This window comes from Taudactylus pleione, unplaced genomic scaffold, assembly GCF_031769625.1.
Source record: "Taudactylus pleione unplaced genomic scaffold, aTauple2 ptg001546l, whole genome shotgun sequence".
NCBI lineage: Eukaryota > Metazoa > Chordata > Amphibia > Anura > Myobatrachidae > Taudactylus > Taudactylus pleione.
The window spans coordinates 43,778-55,346 of NW_028285943.1; the positions used below are offsets into that span (position 1 = coordinate 43,778).

At 41.8% G+C, this 11,569-nt stretch overlaps 1 protein-coding gene across 3 annotated transcripts in view; it reads right to left on the reverse strand.

Moving 5' to 3' along the window:
- Positions 1 to 11,001, reverse strand: part of LOC148442397 (cytochrome P450 2C20-like) — a 28,987-nt gene extending 17,986 nt beyond the window's left edge. For all 3 annotated transcript variants that reach the window (XR_015875816.1, XM_088463988.1, XM_088463989.1), the window contains exons 1-2: positions 10,704 to 11,001; positions 2,224 to 2,380 (exon numbers count right to left, since the gene is read on the reverse strand). Coding sequence is in view for 2 of the 3 variants with exons in the window: in XM_088463988.1 (XP_088320114.1) it covers positions 2,224 to 2,380; positions 10,704 to 10,883 (337 nt within the window). In the remaining variant the exon portion in view is untranslated. The remainder of the gene's footprint in view (positions 1 to 2,223; positions 2,381 to 10,703) is intronic.
- Positions 11,002 to 11,569: the final 568 nt, after the last annotated feature.

The following is an 11,569-nucleotide window of genomic DNA, read 5'->3' on the forward strand; positions in this document are numbered from 1 at the left end:
TCACTCACATCACTTCCAGGTATGGCTAGTGAAGGGGATTTATACCTTTCCAGGAAAATACCTAGAGCGAATATGCAGTGCAAAATACTGTAGTGCGCATGCTCATGTGGTCCAAATAAAAGAGAAACTTGGAACACGTACACAATGAGCATGCACAATTGCAGTGAATGTAGTATATAAAGACAGTCCAGAGAGAAGTCTGGCATATTCTGAGGAAGCCGCTGATGTCTCAGGAGGCAGGGGAACGCGCAAAGGAACTGGCAGATACTGCAAACTGCCAGATGGAATCTGTCCTTTCCTGTGTCCAAACACCTTGCGATTATGAGGACCCTCTAGATAAAGCTGCATGATTGGGGAGCCGCCAGCAGCTGGGAGGACATAATGCACTACAGCTATTATACAGAGACAGTTGTCATTAAGAAAGTTTTAAGAGAGTTTTGTTGGAATTCATGCTATTGCAAATGGAGCACTGTAAGCTGTAAATTATTGGAACTTTTTAAACCTGTGTGGGATCTGTTACTAACAATGATTCTAATATTAATGTTGATGCTACAGAAAATCGCTACAGATTGGCTTGATGATTGCTACAAACTAACAGACACACACTGCGATGTATTGCTACAAGTGTGCTGAATCCAATGCAATATCCACAGCTTTACTAACAACATTTGCTGATTTCAGGGTACTGTCCCACTCTTATGATTGCCAGGACTTTTTCCTGATTTGGGTACAGTTTGGAGGTACAGTGTATGTCCTACTGTTTTAAGCCCTTTTAATGAGACACATAGTAACACAGAATTTATATTTAATTTAAGTGGAGGCTTTTAGGATATGATTCTCTGATGTTGAAAGGTATGTTTACTTTTAATTAGAGATGTTTTTGTTTTGGTTCTGGTTCTTATTCATCATCATGTTTTGGTTTTAGCAAAACGATCCTCAAGTGTTTTGGTTCTGATTCAGTTTTGGTTTGGTTTTGGATTCCATAAAAATCAATAAAAATTGATAAAAAAAAATAGCTAGAATCATGTAATTTGGACCTATTTACATGGAATCCAAAACCCGAGTTTGTTTTTTAAATCCAAGTTTTGAACTGACAGCAGACCATAGTCAGGACTCCGTTCTGTGAATCTCTTCCTGCGCAACCAGACTGCTGCCACTAAATAACTTCTACAAATGTTCCCCACTCCTTCAATATACACTAATAAACCAGAAAAATAGAGTTCATGTGTTGGTGCTGTCTTTTGTCATTTTGTATCATGTTTAAAATATTAAAGAGTATTGAAAGTGGACATAAACCATATAAGAAACATGACTATACTCTTTAATATTTTATACATATGAAGAATGACATCGCCAATGCATGAACTTTACTTTTTTTGGTTTATAGGACTCAGTTCTACTCAGAACCCCAAAGTGACTGCGAACAAGGACTCGATTCTACTCGGAACCTCTAAATTTGTGTGTTTATATTTCAGGATGACCAATCTGCACATCTCTACTTTATATGTAGATAAGTATGGTTCCGTTTTGCTGAAAGCCGAACACCCAATCTTTGAGGTTCCAAGTTCAACTGAGTCCCAGGTCGGATCACTTTTAGGATCATGAGTAGAACCAAGTACTGGCTCGGGTCTACCCATAAGTTTGCAACTTGGATCTAAAAACAGAATCTCCGGTTTTTGATTGCATGTAATCTGATCCAAATTACATGATTTTAGCTGTTTTTGTTAATTTTCAAGAAATCCAAAACCTAAACTGACACAAAAACTTGAGAGTGGTTGTCTAAAATCTAACCATAACATTTGAGTATGGTTTTGCTAAACCAAAACCAAAATAGGGGACTTTGCGCACAGCTATAGTAAGCATGTTTATGGTGATCTGTGCCAGAAATCCCAAATTTAAATCAATATTCTGTTTAAATTATTAAATATTTTAAATATATTATATACAGTAGACCTGCTGTTACATAGTCATTTCTGGCACTATAGCTGTCAAGTGGCTTTTTTGCTGGACAGTGTCATTTATCATTTTTCAGAGCAACGTTTGCTATAGGTTCTTATTGTTGACTCATGAGAGTATATTTATAAATCAAATATGAATGTTATTCTGAAATATACATTTACAATCCACCAATTTACCATTTATGAATTCTGCAATTACCATTGCTGTGCACATATTTCATCTAACAAAGATGTCTTACACTGTCTTCTATCAGATCAAACTCACCATAATCTTTAAAAACAGATGTATCATTTATTCCTCTTGCACTGAATGAGTCTGAGTGGTCCAACAAAGCTTCTTTTACACAGTCATAGCCAATTAAGACCACCATTGGGTCATTAGCCATATAGATGGTGAATACTGGTCCATAGATTTCACTCAGCTGGAGATAAAAATAAAAAGATATGATCAGCTGCCATTTTAAGAAACTTAAGTGTAGATTTACTAAGCTAAAGCTTTTTCAAACCACTACTTCTCGGCATGAAATTGAAACTGCCAATGTATTTAAACTAGGGGTGTGCACCGGCCACGTTTTGTGTTTTGGTTTTGGATCTGGATCTTTCTTCGTGTTTTGGATCTGGATTGGTTTTGCCAAAACCACCCTTCCGTGTTTTGGGTTCTGGGTTTTGTGTTTTGGATCTGTATTTTTTTGAAAAAAAGCATAAAAACAGCTAAAATCACAGAATTTGTAGGTTTTTCTGCTCCAATGCTATTATTAACCTCAATAACCTTAATTTCCACTCATTTCCAGTCTATTCTGAACACCTCACACCTCACAATAGTGTTTTTATGTCCAAAAGGTTGCACCGAGGTAGCTGGATGACTATGCTAAGCGACACGAGTGGGTGGCACAAACACGTGACCCATCTAGGCGTGAAACTGCAGTGGCAGACAGGATGGCAGTTTGAAAAACTAGGCCCCAAAGTGTACATAATGCAAAGAAAAATAAGAGGTGCAAGATGGAATTGTCCTTGGGCCCTCCCACCCACCCTTATGTTGTATAAACAGGACATGCACACTTTAACAAACCAATCATTTCAGCGCCAGGGTCTGCCACACAACTGTGGCTGAAATGATTGGTTCGTTTGGGCCCCCACAAAACAAGCTGGCAATTAATCTGTCCCTGCACAAACTGGCTCTATGGAGGCAAGATATCCTCCTCATCCACCGATTCCTCACCCTCTTCAGTGTGTACATCCTCATCCTTACAGAGTATTAATTCGTCCCCGCTGGAATCCACAACCACAGGTCCCTCTGTACGTTCTGGAGGTTGGTCTCCCTGGAAGATTTGATAATTCATTTTATGAACATCATCTTCTCCACATTTTGTGGAAGCAACCTCCTACGCCTTTCACTGACAAGGTTCCCGGCTGCACTAAACACTCTTTCGGAGTACACACTGGAGGGGGGGCAACTCAGGTAAAATAGAGCCAGTTTGTACAGGGACCTCCAAATTGCTTCTTTTTCCTGCCAGTACAGGTACGGACTGTCTGACATGCCTACTTGGATGCTGTAATCCTTTAACAGACAGACGCACGCTTGTCGCTGCTGCTTTGAGGATGCAAGTGCAGCTACAGCCCACACAATTCACAAAGACAGAAAAAAAAGAAGAATATTTTTATTGTTTGTGTAGCACACTTTGAGGGTGTCACCACCCTTTAACAGACAGACGCACGCTTGTCGCTGCTGCTTTGAGGATGCAAGTGCGGCTACAGCCCACACAATTCACAAAGACAGAAAAAAGAAGAAGAATATTTTTATTGTTTGTGTAGCACACTTTGAGGGTGTCACCACCCTTTAACAGACAGACGCACGCTTGTCGCTGCTGCTTTGAGGATGCAAGTGCGGCTACATCGCACACAACTCACAAACACATTAAAAAAATAGTTTTTTATTTTTTGGAGCACTTTGAGAGTTACACCACCCTTTAACAGACAGACGCACGCTTGTCGCTGCTGCTTTGAGGATGCAAGTGCGGCTACAGCCCACACAATTCACAAAGACAGAAAAAAAAGAACAATATTTTTATTGTTTGTGTAGCACACTTTGAGGGTGTCACCACCCTTTTACAAACAGACGCATGCTTGTCGCTGCTGCTTTAAGGATGCAAGTGTGGCTACAGCCCACACATTTCACAAAGACCGAAAAAAAAGAACAATATTTTTATTGTTTGTGTAGCACACTTTGAGGGTGTCACCACCCTTTAACAGACAGACGCACGCTTGTCACTGCTGCTTTGAGGATGCAGTGGAATCTAGACGGGATTTGGAACCGGGGACACACTACCTCCATCAATTGTCTAAATCCCACTGAACTAATGGCGGATACCGGACGCACGTCTAACACCAACATAGCAGTCAAGGCCTCAGTTATACGTTTTGCTTCAGGATGACTGCTGTCGTACTTCATCCTCATCGCTAGGGACTGTTGGAGGGTCAATTGTTTAGTAAAAGTAGTGATGTTCCCACTTCCTCTCTGGGATGATGAACAACTCCCAGCAGCAGCAACAGCACTAGGAGGAAGTGGTTCTTGATCTTTGCCTATTTTATTTTTATCGGAGAAAGTTTGGTCCTCCATTTATGTTATATTGATATATACGTGCGGCTAAAGCGCACACAAACACAGAAAATATTTTCTTATTTTTGCTGGAGAGTAGTGCACTTTGTGGGTTACACCACCCTTTAAGAAATGAGCCAGCTGGCTCTTTACTTATGGGACACAGGCGCACGCTTGGCGCTGCTCCTTTGTTGATGCACGTGCAGCCACAGTGCACACAATTCACAAACACAGAAAATATATGTTTTTTTGGTTTGGAGTGTACTTTGGGGGTTACAGCACCCTTTAACGGTCAAGCCAGCCGGCCCTTTACTTATGACACAGGCGCACGCTTGGCACTACTTTGTTGATGCACGTGCGGCTACTGCGCACACAATTCACAAACACAGAAAATATTTTTTTTTTGGTTTGGACTGGAGTGTACTTTGGGGGTTACAGCACCCTTTAACGGTCAAGCCAGCCGGCCCTTTACTTATGACACAGGCGCACGCTTGGCACTACTTTGTTCATGCACGTGCAGCTACTGCGCACACAATTCACAAACACAGAAAATATTTTTTTTTTTGGTTTGGACTGGAGTGTACTTTGGGGGTTACAGCACCCTTTAACGGTCAAGCCAGCTGGCCCTTTACTTATGACCCAGGCGCACGCTTGGCACTACTTTGTTGATGCACGTGCGGCTACTGCGCACACAATTCACAAACACAGAAAATATATATTTTTTTGGTTTGGACTGGAGTGTACTTTGGGGGATACAGCACCCTTTAATGGTCAAGCCAGCCGGCCCTTTACTTATGACACAGGCGCACGCTTGGCACTACTTTGTTGATGCACATGCGGCTACTGTGCACACAATTCACAAACACAGAAAATAATTTTTTTTTTGGTTTAGACTGGAGTGTACTTTGGGGGTTACAGCACCCTTTAACGGTCAAGCCAGCCGGCCCTTTACTTATGACACAGGCGCACGCTTGGCACTACTTTGTTCATGCACGTGCGGCTACTGCGCACCCAATTCACAAACACAGAAAATATTATTTTTTTTGGTTTGGACTGGAGTGTACTTTGGGGGTTACAGCACCCTTTAACGGTCAAGCCAGCCGGCCCTTTACTTATGACACAGGCGCACGCTTGGCACTACTTTGTTGATGCACGTGCGGCTACTGCGCACACAATTCACAAACACACAAAAAATATAATTTTTTTAGCACTTGGGGGGAGCACCCCTGATGGACAGAGCACCCCCTGGACAACACTACAGCACCCCTTTAGGACTGGGACACTGCACAGGACTTTGGAGTGGACACAGCCCCTATGGAGAACTGACTGCACAACACAGTCCAGCCAGCCCCTATGGACTTTGAAGTAGTGGACACAGCCCCTATTAACAACAGCAGCACAGCACAACACAGCCAGCCCCTATGGACTTTGAAGTAGTGGACAACAGCAGCACAGCGCAGAACAGCACAGCACAACACTACTCTGCACTACACTACACTACACTACACAGCCCAGCCAGCCCTAACTCCCACCCTCCCTCTTCACTGTCCACAGCCGAGTGAGAAAATGGCGCCGACGCGGGTACCTTATATAGGTTCCAAAACCCGCAAGACTCGGAAGGCGGGATGATGACGTTTTGCCTCGATTTCAGATCCGAGTCAGGCGGGAAAAGTCGAGCCTGACTCGGATCTGCCTCGGATCGGGAGGGCTCGGTGGGTTCGGATTTCAGAAATCCAAACCCGCTCACCCCTAATTTAAACACACTGGGTATTATTCAGGGGTGGACAGAGATGCTGCCATGGCTGCATCTACTGTATTGGCAGTCACCCATTTAGGACTACAAAGACCTTCCCTGGCGTATATCCATATATCTGAATGTGCAAGGGCTGATACACCCATTTTTAGCATCTGTAGGAACTGAAATACCAATTGCTGCGCCATTAGATGAGATCAGTCTTACCATTGAAACTTGCACAGGTGCAGTTTCTCCATCCTTGTATGGTCTATGTGACGGTTTAGAGTCTGTGCATGTAACCACTTTCACCGACACCCTAGCGACACACCCATAAGATGGACAATTTCTTTGTGTGCGCTAAGCCACCTGCCTAGGAATGGCCATCACTCTTCCAAGACATTTCTTATCAGTCTAAAGCATACACTATAGGAGTTTTTAGAGATTACCAAGTACACTCAGTAGCAAGAGATCGACACTGCATGTGGTTCTGAATCAGTTCCACTATGTTTTGCTTTTAATATCACTGGCATTTTGAATTTTGGGGTTAACCACGTTGGCGCTTAAAAAATTTACCCCTTACAATAGTAATTCAAAATTAATGTAAAACTGAATTACTACACTTATTGCACAGGCTGTGTAATGGTTAACATTTCTGCCTCACAGCACTGAGGTTGTGGGTTTCATTCCCACTACGGCCCTAACTGTGTGGAGTTTGTATATTCTCCCTGTACTTGTGTGGGTTTCCTTCGGGTACTCTGGTTTCCTCCCACACTCCAAAAATATACTGGAAGGTTAATGGCTTCCAAGAAAAATGAACCTTAGTGTGTATGTTTGTGAGCATGTGATAGGGAATACAGATTGTAAGCTCCACTGGGGCAGGGACTGATGTTAATAGTTAAATGCTCTCTGTAAAAGCGCTGCGGAATATGTGTGCACTCTATACATAATGGGTAATATAATAATAATAACTATGAAATTAAGGATCACCTGGATGTGTGAAAAATGTATAATGAATCACATACAGGGCAAGGGGCTCAGATAAGAGCCCATCCTTGTGATGTGTTAGACATTCCTGCGATGTGTTAGAAGTTCCTTCGATGTATTAGAATTTCCTGTGATGTATTAGAAGTTCCTGCGATGTATTAGAAGTTCCTGCAATGTGTTAGAAGTTCCTGTAATATATTAGAAGTTCCTGTGATGTATGAGAAGTACCTGTGATGTATGAGAAGTTCCTGTAATTTATCAGAAGTTCCTGTGATGTATGAGAATTTCCTGTGATGTATCAGAAGTTCATGTGCTGTGTTAGAAGTTCCTGTGATGTATTAGAAGTTCCTGCAATGTGTTAGAAGTTCCTGTGATCACTTCATGTCTCCTCTGGGACCCAGTCGGGCTACTGCTCATTCCGGAGCTCAGTAAATTGGTAACTAAGCAACACCCATAGATTTTTACTTCAATATCTGATGCAGTTTTCCACTAGATACATCAAGGAGATACTTAATATTTGTAGATATGGACAGTGTTTTAGGGAGATATCAGACAAATATTTGCTGATTATATATGTTGTTTATTTATTATTATAAGTTTATGCAGCTATAGGGCATTGCGTGCTTTGAAATAACTAGGGATGAGCTATTCGGATTCTGTGGAATCCGAACTGCTCCGAACATTGGGGATCCGAGCCCACCCGAACGCTGTTAGGGCGTCCCCACATGACTTGGATCCCACTGCGAGGCCAAACGTCAGCCTCCTGACATTGGATCCTCACGAGAGGATCTGATGTTAGGGCCCCACAAGTGTAGGGCAGACTGCAGTGAGAGCGGTCTGCCCTACACAGTAACAAACACACAGCCGCAATGTTTGTTATGTCTGTTATAGTAGCCAATGAGTGTCAGACAGACTCTCATTGGCTGCTACGTCCACGGAGGGAGCCGGCTGGAGCTCATTCATGAGCTCCACCTTCCAGCTCCTCCTGTTGTGGTTGATGGGAGAGACGTCTCTCCCATAGATCCGAGGAGCATCGGAACTCTGTGTGTATAAGCACTGTGACTCCTTGGGCAATAGCCCTCTATGTGTATAAGCACACAGAGGGCCGTAGCCCACTGTGTAAACATGTACTGTGACTCTGCTGGTCGTACCCCACTGGGTGGATGGGAGGGCCCAAGGACAATTGCATCTCACACTACCTTTCATATCTGCCACTGCTGTGTGGTAATGTGTCATAGATGTGCTTTAAACTGCAGTGTCTGTGCCACTGCTCTGACACTTAGGAACCAACCAGCTCATTGCAGCCTTTGGCCCATAATGGTAAAAACAGTATTGTGAGCTGTGAGGTGGTCTAAATTGATTGTAAATTACTGGAAATGAATGTTATTGGGGTTAATAATACTCTAGGAACAAAAAAAAAGCCCAATTATGTGATTTTAGCTTTTTTTGTCAGTTTTTGTAAAAAATGCAATCCAAAGGCAGTCACTGCAGGTTTGGTAAATCCAAAGCTGGACAACGAATCAGAGCCAGAGCCAAATCCAAATCAAGCAAAAGTGGTCCTGTGCACAACTCTAGAAATAACAGAGAGAGCTTTGCCTGGACATTGTTACCCCTTCCTGTCTGGGGCTTAGATACACACACTAAGCACATTCAAACTCTCACACACACAGGACATTAAGCAATAGCTTCTGACTGCTTCCTGTACTGGTCACACCCAGAGGTGAGCACAGGAATGTGCCATCACACACCAGAGCACACTCTGAAACACACACACTCAACCACAGACAATGGAGATAAGTATCTCTCTCTCATTTCTGTTTGGTTACACACACTTATGGGCAGATATAGGTAAATAAATTATGGCATAATACATAGTTTAATGTGTGAAATAGTTGACTTTGATGGTGGAGGTTACTGAGTAATTTTGTCAGTCTCTCCACCTCTCAAAACTTTAAACGTGCTCTTAAGACCCACTTCTTCATCAAAGCCTCATCCCAACACTCTGTCCAATGCTCACTATCTACCCCATCAGTGTCACCATGCTCACTACTTCTGCCACACTACTACTTATTTCAGAGTTATGACCGCTGTTGCAGTAGTATTTATATACCATGTACTGGTCCTGCATTGTCTTGCACTGTAAGTCACTGTAGTACTGTAAGTCACTGTACTTTTGTTCTGCTCAATTGTTAATGTACTTTGTTAGGTGCTGCAGAATCCTTGTGGTGCCATATAAATAATGGATAATAATAAAAATATGTGAAAGTTATCAATTGTTAATGAAAATAAACTTTAATTGAATACATTTTCTGTGCAATATTTGAATAGAATTATCCTAATGATTTAAAGGAATATTTCCTGGATATATGGATGCAATTAACTTTTTAAATGGTATATAATGGTATATAATTAGTTATTAAATTATGAGAAATTACTAAATAATGAAAATCGAATATTTGCTTCAAGAATATGATATTAATATGAGGAAAGCAGTAAAGAAGGCTTTTACATTAGCGACCCAGATTGGGCAAACTTTTACACTGTGTCTATCATTTGTTCTGCATAACATCATAATAAGGAAGATTAAAAGTTTCCTGATTAGTTGCACCTCATGCAGCAGAACAGCATAATCAGGGGTGTATCTATAATGGGAGCAGGGTGTGCGGGGCGCACGGGCCCCCGGGTCCAGGGGGGCCCACTCCGCACACATAGGTAATTAAACTTACCTCCTCGCCGATTCCAGAAGTGCTGCTCCGCAGCGCTGGACTGGTGCTGTAGAGCAACAAACACTCACTGGGAAAATGGTGGCGGCCATTTTCCCAGTGATCTGCGCATGCGCAGAAAAGATGTCCCTGGGAAAGTAGGTGCGGGTGCAATTTTCCTGGAGACCTGCGCATGCATTGTAGATTCTGGCATGAAGCCAGAATCTACAGCGCTCAGTGCCGTTGAGCCGCCATCAGGGAGGAGGGGGCCCAAATGGAGGCTGCAAATGGGCCCCCTCCTCTCTTAAAATGCCCCTGAGCATAATTCTATATTTTGCTAAATTTAATTAGTGTGAGAAAAATAAATTGTGATCTATGGAACTGTTATGAGGTACTGTATGAAATAGTTAGCCACAGACTTACTGTATACACAGCATTAAAATACAAATGAGATGTTCTAAGATTTTATACTGTACATACACAGTGTAGAATATAGTAGATATTTGTACTGTATATAAATATAGTTTATAAAAATCTTGCACAGGAAGAAGAAGCTGTGACACAGCAACCAATCACATTATGTCAGTCTCTAGAACTCTAACACGAAAGCAGTTGTTTGATTGGCTGCTATAAGTTACAGTATGTTTTCCCTGTATACCAGTTTCCATAAATGTGACCACATTTATATAATGTTGGAACTGGTATGTATAAATAGGTTCATTACTCACCTTCACTAAAGACTGGGGCATTTCGGTGGTTCCCATTTCCATAATATTACCTAATAAAGGCAGTGGGGGTGGTCCTGGTGGCAGGTTCTTTGCTCTCAGTTTCCTTCTCCATGTGAAGTAATACAGGACGAGACTGACACAGACAGCCAGGAAAAGCGTGGCTGAGACTCCCAGCTCCATTATTAACCCTGATTAGCAGTCTGGATGCAGGAAGTGTACTATACACTGCAGGAGCCTTCTTATAAGCTGACAGTAGGATTTATGAACGTCGGTGGTGAACACTGCCTGGGTGTGTCTTATCCAATCTATGACTTGCAGTGCTGTCAGTTCAATGTACAAGATTTACAACAAACAGTAGCTGACTGTAAGGATATAGGTTATTCAAATGTTAATAAGTGTAATATATAAAGCTGAAAGAAGCTTATCACAAAGTAAAAGAAACAGACAGAAAAACGTTCCTTATAGAAAGAAAAAACATGGACAAACAACAAAGATTGTAGCACATATTTACTTACTCAGTGCAGCCAATATGCTCACAAACTACAAAAAGTACATTTTAAACACTGGCACATCCTGTTTATGGATGATACACTAGCAGATACAGATCTATTTAATAATCCTCGGATGGAGATAAAGTGGACAGAGATAAAGTGCCAACCAACCAGCTCATAGCTGTCATTTTTCAAACTAATTGAATAAATACTAATAAAAACATAAGGTAAAACCAAGTCATATATCACCGTGAATGGATATCTGACATGTGTGAGTGGATCTAAATAAATACATATAATGTATATAAAACTGTACACTGTTGGCATCAATGAAACATAGACATGAATAGAAATAAAATAAAACTCAAAAATAAT